This window comes from Phyllostomus discolor, chromosome 5 (assembly GCF_004126475.2).
Source record: "Phyllostomus discolor isolate MPI-MPIP mPhyDis1 chromosome 5, mPhyDis1.pri.v3, whole genome shotgun sequence".
Taxonomy (NCBI): Eukaryota; Metazoa; Chordata; class Mammalia; order Chiroptera; family Phyllostomidae; genus Phyllostomus; species Phyllostomus discolor.
The window spans coordinates 78,892,936-78,917,481 of NC_040907.2; the positions used below are offsets into that span (position 1 = coordinate 78,892,936).

The 24,546-nt window shown below is 38.6% G+C and overlaps 1 protein-coding gene across 1 annotated transcript; it reads right to left on the bottom strand.

Moving 5' to 3' along the window:
- Positions 1–2,583: 2,583 nt before the first annotated feature.
- On the bottom strand, positions 2,584–12,034 carry FAM8A1 (family with sequence similarity 8 member A1). Its single transcript, XM_028513688.2, has 5 exons — positions 11,200–12,034; positions 9,957–10,077; positions 8,298–8,421; positions 7,475–7,614; positions 2,584–5,938 (listed from the first exon to the last, which is right to left on the bottom strand). The coding sequence occupies exons 1-5, from the start codon at positions 11,900–11,902 to the stop codon at positions 5,794–5,796; spliced, it is 1,233 nt and encodes a 410-aa protein (XP_028369489.1). The 5' UTR covers positions 11,903–12,034; the 3' UTR covers positions 2,584–5,793.
- Positions 12,035–24,546: the final 12,512 nt, after the last annotated feature.

Genomic DNA, 24,546 nt, shown 5'->3' on the forward strand with positions numbered 1-24,546 from the left:
GGTGCACTCGTTTTTCGTCATTCTCTAGGCCAGTCTGGATGGGAGTATTAGGCTTTTTATTCCGGGAAGGATTTTTCCTAAGAAATGTGCTGGGAAGGTTTTCTTTTACTTAGCAACTTTTTAAGAAGCAAGTGACTGAAAACCCTAAAGTGGCTTTTCTTAAAAGTGAACTCTTGTGGCCCCCTAAACTGAAATATACAGGGCTGTATTCAGGACTCTACACGTGTTTTTTTCCATCTCAGTGGCTGTAATTGTCAGGCTACTCATGGCAGCTCTGGAGTCTATTTATGGTAGCTGCTCTAACTTCTACCCTATCCCTGTGAAAGCTCAGTAGAGGTCTCTCCTATTAGACTGGCTTAGGCTGTAGACCCACTTCTGATCCACTCCCTGTGGTTGTAATAGCAGCCTTGGGCCGGCTAAGGTTATATATGCTCCAAGTGAAAATTGAGGGCTGTTTGTGGAAGGAGGGGTAAACATGGAAAGGAAACAGTATTAGCCCACTTTTCAAGCTGGACCAATAGGGAATTATTTTTAACTGAAAATAATCTCTGAACACAGGAGTGCTTTATGTGGAAAGGGTGAATAGTTAGGTATGTTTATATAACTTGGTTGACAGACAAGAGGGTCAGTAGTTTTCAGTGTACATCAATATAACTGTGTTAAATGTACATTCTAGGACCTTCTCATTACAGATTCAGTCACTGGGTCTGGGTAGGGTCTAAAAATCTGCTCATTAAATAAGCATTTGGAAGACTTGCCACTTCAAGTGCTAGGTTGTTTTGAGTAATTTATGATTTCAGGCATTAAGCAAGCAAAAGTATAATTCAGACCATGGAAAAACTTGTCTTTAAACTTACTGTTACAAATTTTCCCCTGAACTTGTGTTAAGATTTCATTTGAAATAAAAATGGTAGACTAATTTTAACTGATAATCAAGCCTTAAATGGTTTAGCCTGGGAAGAATTTGTATTTGCTTTCATTTTATTAGTACAGTCATGCGTTGCCTGACCAGGGATATGTTGAGAAATATGGTTAGGTTACTTGGTCGCTGAGCAAACCTCATGTAGTGCACTTAACACCAACCTAGATGGGATAGCCTACTCCACACCTAGGCTATATGGTATAGTCTATTGCTCCTTGGCTACAAACCTGTACAGCATATTATTGTATTACATACTATAGGCACTTGTAATGAATTGTGTACTGTGATAGTATGACAGCTGTGACATCACTAGGCAATGGACTTTTTTCAGCTGTTGTATATATGGTCCACTGTTGACCAAAATACTATGCAAGCCATGACTGTCATTTCCTGAGCCTGCTAATTTATATAGTTTGAAACTGAATGGAAACTTTAGAAAGGTTAGCCTGTGTGGTGTTTAATGAAAACTGACAAATTTGATATAGTAAAATTGAGGAAATGGGTGTGTTGGGTCTAGCTACATACACCAACTATGACCATGTCAGTGCCTTTATTTCCTTATTATGTATGAGCAATGTTTATAAACTTAAAGTCCACTCTAGGGCCCTGGCTGGTGTGGCTCAGTGGACTGACTGCCAGCCTGTGAACCAAAGGGTCACCGGTTTGATTCCCAGCTGGGGCACATGCCTGGGTTGCAGGCCAGGTCCCCAATAGGGGGTATGCAGAGGCAACCACACATTGATGTTTCTCTCCCTTTCTCCTTCCCTTCTCTAAAAGTATCTTTAAAAATAAAAGTTACTTAAAAAATAAGTCCACTCTAGATCCACAACTAGATCCAGTGAGCTAAATAACAGCACATGGTGTACATGACTCAGACCAGGCTACAGCTTAGCTACATTTAAGTTTATCCTTCATTATCTTTGTCCTTGAAGAACCTGTTTTGTATCCTGTCCCCTAGATTTGTAAAGGTTAGAATAGGAAATTCTTACAACACCAGAACTAAATTTAAACTGCCCAGCTGTCATTTATTAGCTATGAAACTTGAATTTCTAGTTCCTCATGTGTAGTATGTATCCTTAACATCTTGCATAATAGGTGGATGGTTCACAGCTTTAAGGAAAGACAGGATTAGTTTGACATTAAGCTTAATCATCTATGGGTAACTTTTGAATGACTTGCTAAAAGAATATATCCCAAAAAGTGGATGAATTACCAGAATTTGCCATGTATAATGTGCTTCCACGTATAATGTGCACCCACGTTTTTGGTCCAAACTTTTCACGGAAAAGGTCTTTTGTTTTAATTTTTGAATTCAAATTTTTGCTTATACTTACTTTTTTTGTTACAAAGGAATTTTAGCATTTATTTTTGAACATATGATAGAAGAAATTTTATGTAACAAATAATGAAAACACAAGAACTAAGTATTTCAGGTACTATCCCATGTGTATATGCACATCCTTATTTTTCCCTCAAAAATTTGGGCAACAAGTGTGCATTATACACAGCAAAATATGGTTATTTTGGTAGACCTGTATTTCTGAAAACTCCAGTTGACTGCTATAGTCAAATCTCCTGAAGGCAGAAAGCTGTATATGAAAGAAAAGGCTCCCTTAGGAGATTCTAAAGCAGACATCAAAGACACAGGCAAAACACAATCGTTGGTGACCGAGTATTTATTGAGACAAAAGAATACAAGTTGGTGGCATACAAATTATTGAAAATAGAATGCCTTATTTATAGGCAGGGCATGAGATACTGTTTATGGGTCAAGCCCTACTATAATGATGGCAAGGAAATACACCTTTAGTTTGAAATGAGGAACTTTACCCAGTGAAGTACATATTGTAAAGATTCTGACCACTGGGTGTGGGTGAGTGGAGAATGGTAAATAATTGAAATGCTTGCCAGATTTTAGGAATACCGTTATTTAGAAATATTCTTCAAAGGAAACAATAGCCTGGGATAGGCACAGAATGAAAATATTTAATGCCCTTATTCCCTTCAGAAAGCCCTTTTTTCCCAAGTAGCAAATTGTTTAATTTTCAACTTCTACCTTCCTTTTGCTGGAAATACAGAAGCATCAATGAAACACAGGGAACATCTTTAGAGTGAAAACAATTTTTACCACCATTTGAAACAAAAAACACTGAAGATTTGTTTTTAGAGACAAAGTGGCCCTCATATATAATACAATTTTTTCCAATTCTAAATACTTGGGTATAATGGGAAGGTAAATATTTAGGTAGAAAGAAGTAATTTCTGAACCAGTCCTACATAAATATCAGTTGGGCAATACTTTGTAAAGGCTTAATGTCTAAAGTGTTGGCTTTATCTGTATGATCACAGACTAGTCTAAAAGCAAAGCTTGCCATCACTCACACTTAACCTTCCCTAGCCCCACCATGAATTAGTGACTTTCTCAAGGTGAACCAGCCACTCAGGCTTCCTTTGGTAATGGGTACTGAGATTTTCTAGATGCCTAAAGTTAACCATTAGAGCACATTCATTGAAATGGTATTCTCATTCATCTTGACTCCCAATTTTTGTTCCATTATTTGCTTATATTGTAAAAGTCACAAATGTTTGTACTGTTATGACAACTTTCTGGCTTTACACCTAGAGCTTCAGTATGATAATTATACTTGACACCAGAAAATCAGCGTTTCTATAAATTACATATACTAAGTAGAAAAGTACTGAGGGATTCTCCACTCTCCATAACCCCAAGAGAAAAGGGGGCTCCTCTTTTCCCCATTGTTTTGTCATTTCCCCGTCCCCCAATTATTCAGGAGTCAAAATCTCTTTTCCTAAGTGCTGAATTCATAAATAGAAACAGACTTTTGTTGTTGTAAAAGCAGACAATATTTTATAGGGCTATACAGTATATAACTTGAATACTGAGATGGATCTAAATAAACCTACATGGATATGCACTGTTTTAGGTGTAACAGGTTAAATAGGACTATTTGTTTGCTTTATTTTACTATATAAATAAAAATAGCCCATATGGCAAACCATCCAATATCTGAGAGGAAATAATAAATTCCATTGTTACAAGACTGAAGGACATTTCAACTTGGAATTCCCAATCAATGGCAAAAATAGTGTATGTGTATAATAAGTGGTATGTTTATGTAACATTTCCTAATTTCTAGTCTAATAAATTGAAGGGCCATAACATTTCCCAGAGGCTATAAGTGAGTGATCTGTTTAATACTCTTGACACACTTAACTGACAGGCTTTCTGTGATGTTGGACTTCATATAAAATTATTTTGAAAAACATGGTTTATGAAGCTTTATAATAAAAAAAGGATACTGTTAATGTTTTTTATAGCCATAAAATGTAGTTATTTTCAGTTTTAAATATATCAAAGAAAACCCTCCTTTAAAAACTGATACAGTGATAATACATGTGTCTTACATTTGCTAATAAACTTAACATCAAAAATAAAGCCTAGATTGACCCTTTTAAACAATCTAATTATTAACTATCCAGCATAATTTAGTGTTTTGTTTTTGCTTTTTTGGGGGGGGGGGAATATCTGAGTTGGAGAAAACATCTAAGAAACAAAACTTAGTTCAGGTAGATCTCAACACAACTAACTGGGCCATCTAACAAAAAAAAGCACAAACACACCTGCAACTCCATAACTTTTTTTCAATAGAAAAATAAATAAAAATGGCAATACAGTGTTACTTCGCTTAACATTTCCCTCAAACCACCATCCCTGGCAGGCCCAAAATAGAACGTTTTCGCTCACAAAATCAAAGAACTTAATACCTTGAAATACTCCACTTTCTTGTTTCAGAACATCCATAATGATAAAACTGCTAATATTTCACAGGCTACGAGTAGTCAATCATGAAACATTCAGATTGTGTAACTTGATGTTTCAAAAGTTATGAGGCTATATAAAATGTAAAAGGAAAGTAGTGTGTAAATATCCTGTGTTTAAAGAGAAGTTATATTCAGAACACTGAAAAGCATTAATACTTCATGCTGCGCACATACTGGGAATATTGTTTTATAGTGAATATGCAACAGTTTGATGGAAGTAATTTTTCTTCACTTATTTATAGTTTGGTTTAGGGCACTAAAAACACCTGCACATGAATTTTAAGTTTACAGTAGCACCCCCCCCCCCCCCGCAATTAAAATAATCACTAACTTTTCTTTAAAAAGTCAATGTTAATATAACAATATGACAATACTTTTTCATCATCATGCAACTTGCCCAAAAATACATGTTGAAGCATTAAGAGTAGTTGTATACTGCAGTACAGATTTTAAAACTTTATGTAAGGGAACTGCTAGGCCTGCCTCACTTGCCCCTTTCTCTGGCAGCTACCTCACCACCTCCAGCAATAGGAGGTAAGTGGCTTCTCAAATTTGTGTCCTCACTTCCCGCCCCTCCCCCCCAAAAGCAAAGACAATTTCCCCACGAAGTGATAACTAAAAGATGAATAATGTGTTTACAAAACACAACTGGACATCTTCCATCATTTTGGGATAAACCAAAATAAGTTTTTAAAGTTTCATTTGGAGATTTCAAAGCTGAAAATGCTTTCAGCAAATTCTAATGCCTTAGATTTTAGTATACACTGTCCACTGTTGATTAGGAAACCACTTGCTTTCTTTTTGATCTAAAATTTTAACACTTGAATTCAACAGGTTTTTCTTCTGGAAAAGTTCTTGGCATCCAAGTAAAATCAATACTTTCAGAATAGTCACCGGTATCACACTGGAGCGACTGCTTTAATTTCTAACTTATCAATTAATGTAACTCAGGGATACTGGTGGCCTTGATACATAATTTAGTCCTGTCATTATTCCAGAGAGTATGGAATTCAGGGCTTTGGGGGGCATCATCTGACCCCATTTCTTTTTACCACAATGGTTCCTGCTACAATGTCATAGGCTGTTCGATTATGTTGGAAAAAGAGCAGTGTGATGAAAGCAGGGAAAAAAGAAGCAATAGAAAAATTCTTGATCAAAGCTCGTATAGTGGACCTAAGAATAAAAAAATAAAGCAAAAAAAAAATCAGATAAGTGGTATACACATCACATATAGATGACTATTCTATCAAGTTCAAAATATGCATTTAAAACATTCAAAGTATAGCTGAATTTTACCTTTGATATCTGAGTTACTGTCAAATATATGATCATACTATCTCGGCTAGTTCTAAAGACTTCAACATAAAACACTGGAGCTTTCACATGAAAAGCAGTAATGTCTTACAAAGTAAACCAAAGTTTATAGTATTTTCTAGTATTTTGCAAGAAGAAAACCATTCCCTTTAGATACCTTTTCTATAGTCACTCGTTCCTGTATGTTTTCAGTATTTAAACTGAGTACACTTAACTGCAGTCTCATTTTTTTATCTTCTATGAAGCACTAGCATTTTTTTAACCCTCACCCAAGGACATGCTTACTGATTTTAGAGGGGAAAGGAGTGAGGGAGGAAGAAAAACATGAATGTGAGAAACAGAAGTTGTCTCTTGTATGCTTCCTTACCGGGGATTGAACCTGCAACCCAGGCAAGTGCCCTGACCAGAAATCAAACTCAAGACCTTTCAGTTTACGGAAGACACTCCAACCAACTGAGCCACACTGGCCAGCGCAGCACTGGCATTTTAAATTACTGTGTTAAAACTTTTATCAGCTCTCTTTAATTGTGGGACCTTGTGATTTGATTAAACTTAAGAGAAAACTTTCAACAATAGCTTAGAATGGAAAGTTATCCTACAAATATTAACATTCTTGCCTTTTAGTATACTCAAAGGCTGTAGAAAAGCACAATGGCTAAGATGGGCTCTGGAGCCAGATAGTTGGTTTCAGACCTATTTCCTAGCAATCACAAGTTGTGTTCCACATCCATAAAAAAGGGGGTAATGATACCTGTTTTATAAGGTATCATTACCCCTTTTTATAGGGGTAATGTTAGTTACAATCCAACTCTGAATCATTTGGGCAGCAATTCCAGCCAGTATCTTGTTTTTCTCAAATGATTACCACCTACTCACCTTCACAACTTCCATTATCACCCTTTATACCTTCCCCCCAGAAGCAGATGCCAACAGCTAATCATGAGTACTGGGAGTATTACAAGCAGGATGCATGCATGCATGCACTGTTACCAAAATTCTTACTACCTATTCAAGATGGTATGATGATAGGTATTACCAAGTGAAGGCTCAAGGCAGATCAGTACCTGACCCAATATCCACAGGTCTAGAGAATAAAAAAGCTAAGCAAGGCAAGAAGCACTGCTATAGCATCGACACCCAATCATCCTTTCATTATTGTGACTTGTATTTCATCAAATGATTCTCTTGAAAATGTATACTGAAGAAGGGTCTACAATCATATAATTGAAAAAACACTCATAAACTTTGTTTTAATGTAAGCCTATTACAGTATGCCATGGAGAAAATATACCAACATCCTAAAAATACTATATTAAAGGGTATCTTATGAACAATATTGACAACTAAAAGGCTATAATTTTTGGAAGTACACAGTAGAACAAAATAAGAACTTACGTTGTAATGCTAACATTTGAGGAAGGAATCACTAAAACCCGACTTGGTGCAATAAGCACTGATGTATCACATGTTACAACTCGAAGCCCCAGCAGGAACTTTCCTGGGGTAGCTCCACCTGCTCCCCAAATGCAAATTATCTAAGGAAAGAAGGATAATTTAGAAATTTACTAGCTCAAACATACCAGTTGTATTTATTTTTTATTGATTTTTAGAGAGAGAGAGGAAGGGAGACACAAACATCGATTTGTTGTTCCACTTATTCACCCATTCATTGGTTGTTTCTGATATGTGCCCTGACTGGGGATTGAATCCCCAACCTTGGCATACCAGGAGGATGATCTAACCAACCCTAGCTACCCAGCCAGGATTCAACCAACTAATTTTAAAAGTAAGTTTTTCTGCCATATTATTGATGTTTTCAAAATTTCAACTTGAAAGAATTTCACAGAATACTCAAAGGTTGACCTTTCAGTGCATATTCTTAAGATGTTAAGAGAACATCTTCAATACCCAGTTGTTTACTGTAATGTTTCTTGATGATCCAGTTGTTTCTATGGAAAAATATACTTCAAGTTCCACAACTAATTTACAAGTACATTTTGGACCATGGGACAGAAATACAGTACAGAGAAATTATAAAATGTCTCCACTCAGAGAGGTTTTTTTTTTTAATTTGAAAAGTTTTATGCTAAAAATATTTGGAAAAATAGAGACATTTGACAAATACATAAATAACTGTAAATTTCCATTGTTTCCCTTGGACTGATAATCTAAAATTAGATAGTTAAGTATCTAATATTTGCTGAAGTCAGTAGCTTACCTCATAGAAACAAACTAATAATCTGTATATAAGAGCCACAACCATCATTTTCTGCAAGTCTTCCATTGATGTGTCTTCATCTATTTCTTCTATTATATAATGCATAGCAAACTTAGAGATATCCCTACACAAAATAATAGTTTTGGGTTATAAAGAATTAGTTATCAGATGAGTTGCATTGACTTGTTTTCTATTAGTGTTAGTCATAAACTTTTATTGAAATTCTAAACTAATCATTAGGTTTCCAACCATCTAGTTTCACAAAACATTAGCTTATTCAAGAAACAGGCAGCACTATCATGAGCAGGCACTGTCCAAGCCCTGGGGATGTAATGGTGAGTGAATTCAACATGGTGTCTGCCTTCATGGGGATTCTAACCAAGCATGGAGGCAGAACAGTAAATAATAATAAAGTGAGATAAGAGGTGTGACAGAAAACCATAGTGGACTATTGAAACACATACCAGGTACATTTAACTTGTGAAGCTTCCCAGAAATGGCATTTAAGCTGAGATCTGAAGGATGACAGAAATTAGCCAGACTAATAAGGGAGAAGGCCTTGGAGCAAGACTGATGGAAGGTATATGCAGTTTGGGATGGCTCAAATATTAAGTATAAGAGGTAACAGTGATTAAGAAATAAGGGTATCTTAAAGTTAAACCATACAAAGACAAGACTGTATCCCAGTGACAATGAGAAAGCCCTGAAGGAAGGGCTTTAAGGCAGGAAAGGAGCAGAATAAATTTATCATCTCTTTGGTTGTACATCAGAGACCAGATTGAGATAAAACAGGAGAACGAGATACCAGTTAGAAAACTTGTGCTATGATCCAGGCAACAGATGAGTCACTGAACTAGAAAGAGTGATAAAAAAATGGTCTGGGTTGAAGGGTATTCAGGAGACTCAACACAAAGGAGTTGGTACTTGGACATGTAAGAGAGTAATCAATGAAGAGACAGGAAGGAATCACAGTATCACCAAGTTCCTGGCATGAGCCCTGAAATTTGACTACAAGGGTTTGTGTCTGTCACTTATCTTCACAACTTTGTAAATTCTGGGCTTCTTGTAAACCCAAATTTCAATCTCTACAAAAATGGAGGCATTAACTTCTACAGCTCATAATGGTGTAAGATTAAGAACCCATATAAAGAGGTGAGCTCAACACCTAGCATGTAGAAGGTATTTAGCAAGTGATAATTACTACTATGATTATTAATATGAAAGGTGGGTTGTTCAAATAAATAGCACACTCCGCAGTTCGCTTGGGACTTCCCTGATAAAATAAGCAATCCCATTTGGAAATGCCATCTAGCTGGTTAACATAGTTCATCCACCAAAAGCTCTTTATAGGTAGGAAGAGGGAAATGAGTTCTGCCTGAGAAAATAGTTGAATAAAATCAAACCAGGCTTGGGAGCTCCTTTTACCTATTTTTGATGGGTGAGATTTCCACAGCTCTCCCAGAATTTATTAAGTATTATTCTCTTTTTTGTAGTTATTTCTTATAACTAACAGAAAACAAATCTCACAAAGCTCCTATAAAAAAGTCATGACACTGGCAAGCTGATTGCCCATACGATCACTTGCATGCATAAATAGGACTCAACAAGATTCCTAGACAGCAGGTTTTAATAAACTTTCTGTGCATAGTCTTAACTTACTTTATTCCACTGAGGTGCATAATGCTTAAGACAATGGTTGCTTTTATAAAAAAGAGAATAAGGAAATCCACCATCTCTGCCATAAATCTGTGGGCCAAGGATGGAATAACATACTCTCTGCCTGTAAATTAAAAAAGAAAAGTTAGGAAAACGTATCATTTCACATAAGTCTTGGAACCCATGCTGGGTAAACAAATGGGGAATGTAAAGTCAAGGTACAACTTGCTAATAACACACACACACAACCTTGCAAAACCTTGGCATTGACTCCACCCATAGTACATTAAAATACAGCAACACAATTCCACTATTTATGAAGAGTTTACAGTTTGCTTTCACCTCAATGTTTAAAAAATGACTTCACAGGTAAATTTAATTATTTAAGGTACTCAATACATTTTACTAGGGACTCAAAAGGATTGAGGTAATCACAAGCCTATGACACTAAATTATATATTTTTAGTAAAAATTAGGGTTAAACATAGACAATCAGCACAAAGTAAATCCCTGTGTTCATTTTACCTCTTAACTCAGTTTGTCTTGCTTTCTTTGTAGTAATACATCAATGTGTCATACTGAATTCTGAATGGGATCAAATTCAGAAACTTGTACCATATATCTGTGGCTGAATAAAGTAAACTAAATGATAAACTATAAAAGTGTAACTAAGGCAAATTATTCTAATTCTTCTACAGAAGTAAACAGACAATATAAAGGTCATTCAGCTAGGCCCAAAGGTTCATAACTCCATTTTTATTCATGTAAATCTCCTTTTATGTCCATCCGTTCCATTGTCCTTAATAGGCAATACAGAACTGTTAATTCTGTATTACCATATATTCTATAATGTATAGAAAATATAAAATAAATCTACGTCTGGATTATTTCCAGCATTACCCGTTAATCCCCCGACACCCACCCCCACCCCCAAGCACGTTTGCCCCTCCGAGAATTAAGCTTTGAATCTCATTCTCCAGAGCGTGGAGATGAAGAGGATGGTTTGAGGAGCAGAGATTTCTTTACATGCGGAACGACTAGTCCCAGGTCCAAATGAAGAAGAAACTATACAGCCTCTGTGTACACTTCGGGAATTTCAGGCCTGGGCAAACTGTAGCTGAAGCACACGAACATCAATCGGAGGAGCAGCAGCAATTACACGTGTGAAAAGCGAGCCTACTTCACCTCCCCTGTAGTTATCTCGAGACCCTTCCGCTCTACCCGACCGCTTGCTAGCACTTCTCACCTGCCTGGCGCCCGGTGTCGCTCGGCGTTCGAGAAGGGGCGGCGGATCCCACCCTCGTTGCTGGGGTTGTCCGGACGGGCCCCTGAACATGAGGAGCCCGGGGTCCCTGGCCCGCGACTGGAGCAGGAGTGCCGATGCCGGGAGCCGCCCCCGGGTCAGGCCCGGCAGTCCCGGCGCTCAGGAAGTAGAAGGGGTTGTAATAGCCCAGATGGAGGGGCAGCGGCGCCGCGGCCTGGGGGGCGGCCCCTCCGCTCGAGGGGTAGCTGGGCAGGGGCGGCTGAGGGCTGCAATAGGCTGGGAAGGTTGCCAGGCAGCTGTGCCAGGTGAGGTAGCCACAGTAAGACTGCCACAGCCATTCGTGCACCTGCCGGGAGTACTCGCGAGCGCTCAGCCGTGCTGGCTTCTCCGGCGGCGACCCGGACTCGGGCGCCTCGCAGCCCGCCGACCCCTGCAACCCCGCGCCGCAGTCGGGCGCCACCTCCGCGCGACTCCCGGGTTCGTTTTGCGGCTCCAACTCCTCCGCCGCCGCCGCCGCCCTCTGCGGCGGGAGGCCCGGGACTTGAGGTTCGGCCTGAGGTGCGTCCTGGGGGCGTGGGGCGGCGGCGGCAGGAGGGCCTCTGAGGGATGGGACCGGTTCGTGGTCTCCTCCGCCTTCGTCCTGCCCGGGAGGGCGGCCTCGGGCCTCCTCCGGCCCCTCAGCCATTTTCGCCTCAGCAGCACCCTCCGCTGTCTGGTCACTGCGCCTCCTCCCCTCCCTACTCGTCCCTCCCTACTCGTCCCTCCCCAACCGTCCAGTAGCCACCGCAGCAGCCACAGGCGTCAACAATCCGCCACCGGAAGCGGAAACCCCGCCCCTGTGCAGCGTAGTCTGCCGCTGGGCGGAGCGCGGTCCCTGGGAGAGGGAACTAGGGTAGTGGGGCTGTGGACCCAGCGCAGGCTTTGGAGATTAGGGGGTTCTTCGCCCCGCAGTCCTTGATTTATAGTTTGTTGGGCCCAGACAATTACTGATCCCTCAAACCCCCACCCCCTAAAGGGTTAATGAAGTCGAAGGCACAGGGGCGGCTTTAGATAATCTAAACCCACAGGAGCCTGGACTCAGGAGAAGCTACTCGTGCTGGAAGAGAATTTCCTAGAAAGCTCCCAGGAATCGGCGTCGCTTTTTCTATTACCGAGCCTCTTTTGTTTTGCTCTCTGGGCACAAAACTTGTTGCTTATTTCCTCCTTGCTTTTGTTCCAATTAACTAGTGCTTGGCCATTTGTGCTCAAGGTGATACAAGATATATGCCTTTAAGAGGTTAAGAAATTAATAAGCAAACTAAGCTGAAACATGTCAAGAGAGTGGCTCAGCTGCAGAGATTTTGATTGTAGGAGAAGGGAAGAGGGATTATTTCAGACAGTTGATGAGATTCAGGAAGGTAAGACAGAGCAGCTGCTGATATTGGGAGAACTGTGTGAGAGGTCCCAAGAAGCCTACTTTGAAAGGGACTGAGGCATCATTGTCCTATGTACAATGTTTCTTGTATCTTGTATCTTCTTCAGTAAATGTCTCTGTTTTTTGTGTTATATGACTGGGCACCTTCTGGACAGACCTTTTTATGTATAGCACCTTAGATCTGTATATTTGTATTTTAATATACTTTTCTATGTCCTTCAGTTTTTTGATAGCAATATATATGTACTATACAGAAGACCTACAAGGGCCAAGTATTGTGTGTATACTTGTTAATAAGGATGCAATAAGGTTGCATCCCTATTGACTTTTCTTTGGGAGATATAAAAGTAAAAGGTGTAAACTTTTGCTCTTAACAAACTAATGATTTGGGGCTGGGGGGTGGGATGGGAGTAAAAGGCAGAAAACAAACAATTAAAATTAAAAAAGTAATGATTTGGTTAAAGGGAAGGACTTTGATGAACCATTTGAATACCTATTTAAGACAATATGAGTGTAATATGAGTTCAAAGTAAGGGAAAGATCATGGTAGCCTTCAGCTAGAAAGTTTACACTTACAAGTTTGGTTTTAAACTCAACTGTGAGGCAGATGTAATGTTTAATCAAAAAAGCATTCCAAGTTTGGGTTGCAGACACAGGAGAAGCAGAAACAAAGAAATGAAGATGGCATGGAACGAGTGTGAAATACTGTGCTTATTGAAGACATGGACTTTGTTTTGAATAACACTAATTATATAATAGCTGGCACAGCACCACCCACACAGCAGAGAGTTAATCAGGATTACTGGTTGCAATTGTCAGAAACCCAATTGCAACTGATTTAGCACAGAAAATTGTAAGTGAATTTTTTACTGACTTGGATAACTAAAAAGAACAGGAGTAGTTTAGGTTTAAAGGAAATCTAGTTACAGATAATCAAACGATAACTTCAGAAGTCACCTTTTTTTCCTCACTGACTTTGCCTTTGAGAAAAGTAAGAGTGTTTCTGTTTCTGTAATAAGAAAACTTCATTCTAACTGGCTTCAGCAAAAATAATTTTGTTTTCCCTTACATAACCAACAATTTCAGAGCTTCTACATTTAATAGACATTTCAAGAGGGAGAAGAGAGGCAAAGTTCAAAGAAATACTGGCCAATGATTTTCTTGAATTAAAGAAAGATTACTCTTTAGATTGAAGAAATATAAAAACTTGAGAAAATAACATAGATCATGATGAATTTAAGAGAAAGAAAAATTTAATGATCTTAAGAACAGCATTTAAAATATATCCTACCTACAAAGAAATGACATTTAGACAGGAAGCTAAACTTGCAAAAGTAAAAATATATGCTGAATATAGCAAAAATATATATATTACAGAGGGGGAACTATTGACAACCTTGAATGCTATAACCAAGTGAATCATCACTCAAGAATGAGGATGTGGTGTAATGGACCACCACAAATCTGAACAACATTCTGATCAACCTTGACCCTTTCTGATCATACTCAGCTAAGGATTAAAGTCTCAGGGATATAGAAAGAGAGTATTGAGTCATGAGTCAAAATATGAATGGATTCTGGAAATGTGGTAGTACATGAGTTTGAATATCCATGAATTCCCACATAAAAACAGTATGTAGTGAAGCCAAAAATGTATGGAACAACATTTGCAACAAAAGTATTGTGGATGACAGATAACTCCACAAACCCCAAATTCAAGAAAGTGGGGTCAAACCACAAATGCAACACTTTCACAGTGTCAATACTAAAAAAGTCACTTAAAAACTATAAACATATTAAGAAAATCATATAGGACATGAAGGAGTACAGACAGAATAAGAAAAATTCAGAAATGAAGGAACAAAAGTTGAAAAAGAAATAGAAATAAAATAAAAAATGATTTCAGAAAAGAATACTATTCTAGAAGGAACACAGGAGTAAACAAACTCAATAGATGGTGCCTAAGAGAACTAAAATTTGAATGTGAGATTTTCTTAAGTCAAAAAGAAATATTGAAAGACACTAAAATGATTTGAGAGAAATGATAGATATTGGAAATAGGCAAAAAGATGCAACATATGGATTAAGAGTCTCTGATCAAGAAAACCAATCTAGCTAACAGAACAAATACAACACATTATAATTCAAGAAAACTTTTCCTGAAATACATATACATATATTTACATATACTCATATTTTTATATACATGTGTATATACATATTTAAAACCACATACTGAAAGAGCATACTGTGTATCTGAGAACATTGAGAATGAACAACAGGAAGCCAAACTTGCAAAAGTAAAAATATATACTAAAGATAGTGAAAAAAATATATATTATGGGGGGGGGAACTATTGACAACCTTGAATGCTATAACCAAGTGAATCATCCAATTTTTACTCCATTTTATGCTGCCGCCCCCTTTGTCTAATATTAATTGACTGTAGAGACTTGGGTTTATTTTTGGGCTCTCTGTTCTGTTCCTTTGGTCTATGTATCTGTTCTCACACCATTGAGAATGGCCATCATAAACAAAGCAACAAACAACAAGTGGAGAGGTTGTGGAGGAAAGGGAACCCTAGTGCACTATTGGTGGGATTGTAGATTGGTACAACCACTCTGGAAAACAGTATGGAATTTCCTCAAAAAAACTAAAAATGGAATTGCCTTTTGACCTAGCAATTCCACTGCTAGGATTATATCCTAAGAACCCTGAAACACCAATCCAAAAGAACCTATGCACCCCAATGTTCATAGCAGCACAGTTTATAGTAGCCAAGTGCTGGAAGCAACCTAAGTGCCCATCAGTAAATGAATGCATCAAAACACTATGGTACATTTATACAATGGAATTCTATGCAGCAGAAAGAAAGAAGGAACTCCTACCCTTTGCAGCAACATGGATGGAACTGGAAAGCATTATGCTAAGTGAAATAAGCCAGGCAGTGAAAGACAAATACCATATGATCTCATCTTTAACAGGAACCTAATCAACAAAACGAACAAGCAAGCAAAATATAACCAAAGACACTGAAATTGAGAACAGGCTGACAGTGACCAGAGGAGAGAGGGGAGGAAATTTCAGGGAAATGGTGAAGGGTTTGCAGGAACAAATATAAAGGACACATGGACAATAATTGGGGGGGGGGTGGAGACAGGGGAGGGAGGTGGGAGGAAAGGCAGAAAACTGTACTTGAATGACAATTTTTTAAAAAGAAAAGAAACAAGGGCTTCTTGGAGAAATGGGTGGTTCTAGGTCTGGGACAGGAAATATATAGAATGAACATGAAATATCTTGTAATACTAGAGAGCAGAACTATTCAAGATTACTGAAGGTCATGTTCAAAGGACTTAGGAGACAACTTAAAGAGGCTTTCATTGGCCAAAGATGTGACATTGTGAGTTTCAGTAAAGGTAATAATTAGAATGGACTGAAACCCATTAAGTATGTTTATATTCATAGTAATATGTAACCTTACCAAAGGAATTAAACCTGAGTCTGATCAAGTCTCTGGATCCAGCTGCTGAATTAAACTTTCCATGTTGAAATACACCATGAGTATGGAATCTGTAAAATGCAGACTATGAGGAACCATACAAGTCAGATAGCTGCATTCTTCAATAGATGAATTGTAAGAAAAAGAAAGAAATGAAGAGGATCATTAGATTAAAGGAGGCTTAAAAGACACCAAATTGAAAAAAGAGCAAGGCTAAATTAAAATGTCTATGTATACACTTAAAGAAATACAGAAATATGACGGCCATCAAAGTCAGGATGGTGATTACTTTTGAGGGAGGGAGGAGGGAGCAGTTTGTGACTGAGACACAGCAGGCAAACAGGCTTCTGTTGGGAACTGATCACAAAGATATTCACCTTATAATAGACCATCAAGCTGTTAGAGAAAGTGGCAAAAATGGAGAATTTTTCTCTCATACACCTAAACTCTGATGGATATACTTCAGTAAGAGGGAAATGGAACTCAGAAGCAGGGAATGAGATTAAAAAAAAAAAAGACTAAGAAAATTAGATCCTGTAAGGATTTAATGAGTTAAATCATTAGTGAACTAATTGTGTGTATTCATCACCTTTCCAAAATACCCATTGAAAAAACAAAGGTATAAAGTTATAAACCTACAAGATGGATATAATTTGGCAAGGTAGAAGCCCATTGACTTAAGGAGGAGATGCTGGGAACTTGGAGGAATAAGGTGTTTTGCAAAGTGGAAGTGAAGCACAGTCCTTACAGCAAGCCGGTTAAGTAAAAGTTTGTATGCTGAATAGTGGCTCTCATCCCTAGTTTCCCCCCAACTCTGTTCTTAAAATCCCATCAGCCAGACCTATGCCTCCTAAGCTAGATACTGAAATATTCTTTTGACTGAGTGGTTGCAGAGAAACCTATGTGTTGCTATTTGGGGATCCAAGAACAAAAAATTTGGCTTGTAGCTTATCACTCTCCCCTAACACCTACCAGGGTATAAGAGCCTTATGAAAAGAAGCTTGAAAAGCAAAAATAAAACCTGTAAATATGGAAAATAATATTGAGATATGGAAAAAGATATGGATGAGCATTTGACAATTTAAGAAGTAGTTGCATATACATACAGAAAATGAAAATATAAAGAAAGGCAATCATTAATACCAGGAAAAGCAAGTCTTCTATGTTAACCAGAAAGTGGTCTATATTGCATTGTTCTGAGTGCCTGTTGTAACTTAAAAAGAAACTTTCACAATGTCTGGAGCTCTTTATGTTCTGCAAAAGGAAGAGAAAGGTGACCTCAAATTCTTTGCATCATGAACCCACTTAAGTGGCACCAAGATTGACTTTACATTATAAATCTGAAGGGAACCTGGGAGAAACTTCTGTTGGCAGCTTTGCCATTGTCACCACTGAAAACCCTGCTGATGTCAGTGTCATTTCCTCCAGAAATACTGATCAGAGAGCTGTGCTGAAGTTTGCTGCTCCCACTGGTCCTGCTTCTATTGCTGGACACTTCACTCCTGAAAGCTGCAGTAACCAGTTTCCTGGGAGCACCAGCCCCTCACAGAGGCATTTTGTTTTGTTTTGTTTTTGTTTTTGGCAGAGGGGAAGGGAGGGAGAAAAAGAGGGAGAGAAACATCAGTGTGTGGTTGCCTCTCGCACATGCCCTACTGGGGATCTGGAGGCACATGCCCTGACTGGGAATTGAACTGGCGACCCTTTGGTTTGCAGGCCAGTGCTCAATCCACTGAGCCACACCAGCCAGGTTTAACAGACGTATGTTATGTTAACCTGCTTACATTTTGTTCTGTGTAATGCAGACTCTCCTTTGCGCTATGTAGACATTGCCATCCCATGAAACAATAAGAGAGCTGACTGAATGTGTCTGATGTGGTGGATGCTGGTCTGGGAAGTTCTGCAGACTCATGGCCCCATCTCCCATGACCATGTGTGGCAGGTCATGCCTGATCTCTACTTCTACAGAGGTCCTGAAGAGATTGAAAAGGAAGAGCGGGTAGCTCCTGAGAAGGCTGTGACTCTAGCTCTCAAAGCTACTGATCCTCAAGCTGAGGTCACAGACTGGTCGGAAGGTGTGCTAGTGCCCTCTGTGCCTATTCAGTAGTTCCCTACTGAAGACTGGAATGCTCAGCCTGCCACTGCTCAGAGCACTGAATGGCCAGGAGCAACCACGGCGTAGTCTTACGCTGTTACACAGACTCTTAGACATAAAATGGAAGTAAGGGTGATAAAAAATAAACAGTTAAAAAAATTCAGGAAAAGAAGAAAAACCCCAAAGTACAGAATGGGGGCTGGGAGTGGGGAATGTGGGGCAGGGTATTACCATTTTTCTTTAACTGTATTAGTTTTTTAAAACCATGTATATAAAACTATATATATAACTATGTATATCTACATAGTGCAGAGGAGAGTCTGTGTTGCATAGGACAAAGGCAGGCAGGTTAACATAAGATGCTTATGTATGTGTGTATATTTATTATTATATATATAAACTATATCTTATATATACATTTTACTATAATAGCAGCAAAAAAGGAAGGAAGGAAGAAAAAGAAAGGTGGGGCTAACTTTTAGGTATGGCTACCTAGACGGGGTACAGATAATATCATCAGGATCAGGGGTCTGTCTCAGCAATACAAGGTGTTTTTATTTTTTTATTTTATTTTATTTTTTTTGTCTCAGTAGAATTGAATTTTGAATGGTGACTGAAAGTGGTTGGATATCCATCAGTCTAAAAAGACCGCCCGTGAGTTTCTGTTACAGGGTCCTTGGATTATATCTGGTTCCTGGTGACTTTAAGATCCAGCTGTTTACCTTTCCTTTTTCCTTTTGACTTCATGAATGACACGCTTTTTTAAAAATTATGTTTAATGATTTTAGAGAGAGGAATGGAGGGAGGTGTAGAGGGGGAGAGAGAGAGATAGAGAAAGAGCTATGTAAGAGAGAAGCATGGATCAGCTGCCTCCCATATGCACCCTGACTGGTCAAACCCACAATCCAGGTAAGTGCCCCAACTGGTAATTGAGCCCTCAACCTTTTCATGTGTGGGACAATGCTTGAACCAACTGAGCCACACTGGCCAGGGCCACACTATTCTCATAATAAGTTATTTTTTCTTATTAGCCAGGATCTGATTCTTTAGATTTTAACCAAAGAATAGTAACTGTAACAGGGTAATAATAAAAAAATTCTGTACCAGTTGAAACACACAAAATAGAATTATTAATTTTTTCCTTTTCAGCATTTCTTTGGAGAACTATGCCTCCCTCCATTCTTAACCTATGTGCCATAGATAAGATTGGCTCCACCTCTCTATCCCTAAAAATAGACATATGGGAATATTCTATCACCTAGCCACGGTTCAGGGATAGCAAAGTGGTTGGAATTGTGCTACATTAAGTCATCTTTGAAATTTTGTCATCTGAACAAAATGTACTCTTGGTTTACAAGACTGCTAGCTACATGCAAGGATGGCAGGAACCTACAGCTGCTGACAGCCATTATTTTAATGCTATATGTATTAACCTTGCCTAAAAGTGAAACTAATATGGAGAAAAGCGAAACTGTGGGATGGAGAAATAGAGAAAGTACTCTTGTGACATGCTTCTGTCCTGGATTCAGCTATGTCTGAAACCATCTCCTAGACTGTTAGAATTGCTCATGCTGATAAATTCCTCTTTCCTTTGTTTCTGTTACTCACAACCAAAGAATCCTAACACAGACTGGAGTTTCCAAGTTCTTCACATACCTTCTTTTTCCTTGTCAGTGAATGTAATAGCTTCCAGCTCCTGCAGCATTTTTCCATGAGAAGGAGGAAGGCTGGCACCACTATTTATAGCTTTTTACAAGTATTTACTCTCAATAAACTTCCTTAGAGCTGGGTACAAAATACTTAAATGGTATCATCTGGTGTTGCTCTTGAAAGCATTTCTCTTTGTGGCTTACAAACCAGTGCTCAGGTCAGAGGCCAGTGATGTTCACTCTCTTCCCTTGTTGGGAAGCTATTTGCCGCTGGGGCATTCTTCTTCTCATGATCCCACAGTTTGGCTGCAGTTATTTCAGGAGTACTAGGCACCAGGGGCTGAGCACTACAACTTTGGAGGAGCCTTTAAAAACCACCCATGTCTGGGCCCTACCCCGAAAGATTCTTATGGACCTGTTATTGGTTAGGGTCCAGCCATCCATATTTTCTAAAAACTCCCCAAGCAATTCTGCCTTGCAACCAGAGCTGAGAGACCTGCTGGCACACACTGGATGTCCAGATAGGCCTAGCTGGTTCTAACCAAAAGTTGTTGCTAACTGTTCTCCCCAAGTCCCTCAAGTGAGTATGCAGGCTGTCTTCACCTTCTGTAGTCATTTTAAGTGCTGGATACTATGCCACATACTAGGAGTACAAAGGTGAATTAAGCCAAGTCTTTTGTAGTTGAAGGAATACAGAATAGGTGGGAGAGATTGCTAGATAAATACACACAGGGCAAAGTGTGAGCTCAAAAGATGTTGTCGTCAGTTCTACCTGCAAGGAGACAGAGTTGTGCATTGGGAAGGTCTTTATATAGCAGGTGATTCTGAGCTGAGTCTTAAAAGTATTTATTATAAGGACATAGTAGGGAAGGTTATTTTGGGGACAGGGTGCAACATGAGCAAAGTTTAGGGAAATAGCTGAGCTGATATTTATGGTTGGGGTGGACTGGGTAGAGATAAATTTGGAAAAGTAGGGAGGGGCTGGATTATGAAGGGCTTTTGTCTCTTATAAGACAGTTTGGACTCTATCTGGTGGATAACAGAAGCTATTGAAGAACTGTAATCAGAAAGATAAAACTGGTCAGGTTTGTTTTTTAGAAATATCTCTCTGGTAGCCATGTGCAAGATGGATTGAAATGGTGTAAATTTGGACACAAAGACTCCAGTTGGGAGATTATCATCTAGTTAAGATGAAGAGAACCTGAACCAAGCCAATAGAAATGGAATGTAAAGAAGAAGAGGCATTTAACTGAAAATAATGAAGCCCAATTTGCAGAGTTTGGTGACTGAATAGATTTGAAGAGAGGGAGAAGTTCACACTGTATCTGGCTTGGGTGGCTGAGTGAGTGGACTGTGATGCCATTCATAAAAATTAAAGAAGGCAAAAGGAAGCACAAGATGGCAGAAGGGAGAAGCAGTGAGGTACCTGTGCGGTGTCTAGCCGATGCTGGCTGCTGAACATTGTATTGTAAAGATACAGATTGAGGAGTCACAGGCATAGAGGCAGTCCTTGACTTGGCAAGTAGGTGGAAAATTGTATGAAATGAGAAGAGAAGAGAGCCAAGAACAGAGGCCAAAGGCCTATAGAAGGAGGAAGAGGAGGAGGAGGAAGAGGAAAAGGAAGAAGAAAAGACTGAGAAAGGATGTTGAGGTGGGAGGGAAAGTAAGATTGATTAGGAGGAGAGGCTTCCCATAAGAAGGGAAAACCATAAAGTGTCAAAACCATGAAGAAATCAAGGACTGATTTCTTTTTCTTTTGGGGCTACCCTACCTTTTTCCCTTTTGTGGTAATAGCATCCCAATTTCCTCTTATTGAATAACCCCTCTCTCAATATGTGCAGTTGGAGAAGGACTGTCAGGGCCTTCCACGCTGCCGCTCCAAACCACAGGGTGGGCATGCGACTCAGTTGGGCGTGCTCACCTGGAACTTGGAAAGTTTGTGCCAAGTTAAGTGATTCAGGGGTGGTATAAATATAATGCCAGCAGAGATCCCTGGCAAGATTGTTGATGGTTTCTTACTATCTACACTTTTATCTTTAATATCAGAGGCTGTAATATTCTTCCAATAAATTCCCCTTAAGTGTAGGTTAGCAAGTCCTGGTTTATGATCCTTCCAACTAAAGAAGCTTACCTGGATTCAGCCATTGGGAGGTCACTGACGGCTTTGCCTGAGTAGTGTCACGGGGTGAAGGGTGAAAGGCTGACAGAATGGGGAAAGGAAGTTGAGGAAGTAGGGATAATAATTGCATTCTAGTCATCAAGGTGTTAGGGAAGTAGCTAATTTCTCTGAACCATGTTCGAATCCATGTTTTGTTAGGACAATTGAAAAGAGAGTTCCTGAAAACTGGGAAGCCATGAATCTGTTATTTTAGTATGAATTTCTCTAATGTTTAGCTAGATTTAGTTTATCAGTGTATTCCAACTATTCTTACTGAAAATATACAACAAACCCAATGCGCATAACAGCAAACTGCTCTTTAAAGTGTCTATTTTAGAGCAAAGATTTGTCTGATTTGATACACTGATAGAAAACAATGTGAAAAAAATAAAACCACCATGAATGGTTTCTTCTGAAACTTTGTCCAGTGCACCAAATAAAAGATTAAACTTAAAAGTAACTTGATTTCAGTACTTTTAGAAATACTCTTAAAATAAAGTATCTTTTCCTTCTTTGGCCAGACGTGGAGTAAATTGCTTCATGATGCTTTTCTGCCCTCCAGTGGTTGTTAAAAATCCTTCAGAAATTTATCATCTGTTTTTAAATATTTTATAAGTTTATGTTTTCTTTATAACAGAATTTTTGATTTTTGGAATCCAAAGTGACTTATAAATGTATCAGCACTTACAAGAGGCACATGTTATTCTTAAAAATGACCAGAACTCATAAAACAACAGTGAACTTCATTATATAAAGTCAACTGACTTGAGGTAACCAGTAGGTGGAGGAATTTCCAAAGCTAAGAATTCCACCACATTATCCAAACCCAACTTCAGAACCTGAAGACATTAAAAAGATTGATCCAGTCTTCTTTAGAAACTAAAGACTGTTGACATTCCCCAAGTTATATATATATATATATATATATATATATATATATATATATATGTAGAGAGAGAGAGAGAGAGAGAGAGGGAGACACCATGAAATTGTGGTATGAGGAAACACTATTTTAGGTTAAGATTAGATTTTACTTGTGAAATATGAGAATTGGGGGTGAAGTGAAAGGTTTTAGGTATGGATAGCATGAGATCAAAAGCTGACAATAACTAGGGTATATGAAGAAAGTAATTTGACATGAGAGGAAAGAGGCTGAAAATAGGAGCCTTGGTCAAATGTCAGCATTATGATGTGTAGAAAGGTCAAGGGAGGGAGGACGAGCTTGGGTTTGATCCAGTCAGCAATAAAAAGCTATTATGAAAGACAAAGGACTGATATTTATAAAATATAAAGTGTTGGTACAAATGAATGTGAAAAACACCGATTTCCCTCTGCCCATTGCTGCTTTATTTTTAGCACTAGAAGCAACCAATCCTGAAGGAAAAGCCACACAACCTCTTCAGCACCCACATCAGTCTAGCCTTTATATGCTTCAGCCGAATGCTTTCCTTAGCTGTGGCACCACTCCTCCCAAACATCCTCCTGAACTCCCTCCAGGACAGAGTCCACTAGCCTAAATACTATCCTCTCCCTCCCCATGATTATTTACTTTATTCGCACGATCTCCCCCACTGTGTTACCATTATCGTAAAGTGGGACTGCACTATCAGGCCAGTGAGGCGTTGTAAACATTTGGGACATTGACTGAAACTTTGACTCAACTTCATTAAACTTCACTCTGTTCTCAGCTCCCCTTTCTCTTATGACAAAAGAATGAAAAATGCCACAATTCTCCCAGTTTCTTCTCCATGTTCTCTCTTGTCATTGGGTTTTGTTGAACTGTACACTCTACTGTAAGTTTAATGGCTCATTTTGTCCTTACTAACCAACCATGGAAACTTACCTTCTTTTTATATAATAGGCTCCCCTGCCTTCTTCATCAATTTTATAGGCCATATCATATGTTTGCTTATTAAACCAGAAAAGTTACTGAGACTGATGGAACCCAGTGTGGATGAGGTATAGAGAAACAGGTTCACTGATACAGTTTGTGGGAATTTAAGTTTGCACAACTTTTTGAAGGCTGCTTTGATAGCATCCACCAACATTAAAAATATTGGATGCTTGTGAGAAATTAATTCCCCTTTTAGGAATCTACCTTTCAGAAATATGAACATGGGGGTATGAAGATGCAAGTTCAGCATACTCCTTGCAGGATTGTTATAAATGTAAAACAGTAAGAATAAACAAAGTCACCATGAAAAATTGAAAGATTAGAAAGCAGGATGATAGTATAAACTGTCGATCAATACAATAACTAGTTCTTTGAAGAAAAAAACAATACAGCATGTAAAATTTGGGCAATGTTAATTTAGAGAAAAGGAGAAATCACAGCTATCGAACATTAAGGCTGAGAAAAAACTTATATTTAAAATACTGAAATAATTAAAAATAAAACAGAATGTAATATTTAACTTAATTCCAATAAACTTATAAAGTCCCAGAGGAAATGGATTATTTCCTAGAAAATATAAATTGCTGAAATTGACTCAAGAAGAAAACAAAAACCTAAAGATG

Coding starts and splice junctions, on each gene's coding strand:
- FAM8A1 (XM_028513688.2), bottom strand. CDS start 11,902: ATGGCTGAGGGGCCGGAGGAGGCCCGAGGCCGCCCTCCCGGGCAGGAC. Junction 7,615..8,297: donor TATTAGTTTGTTTCTATGAG/GTAAGCTACTGA, acceptor TTCTTTCCTTAG/ATAATTTGCATTTGGGGAGC. Junction 5,939..7,474: donor TCAAATGTTAGCATTACAAC/GTAAGTTCTTAT, acceptor TTTTATTCTTAG/GTCCACTATACGAGCTTTGA.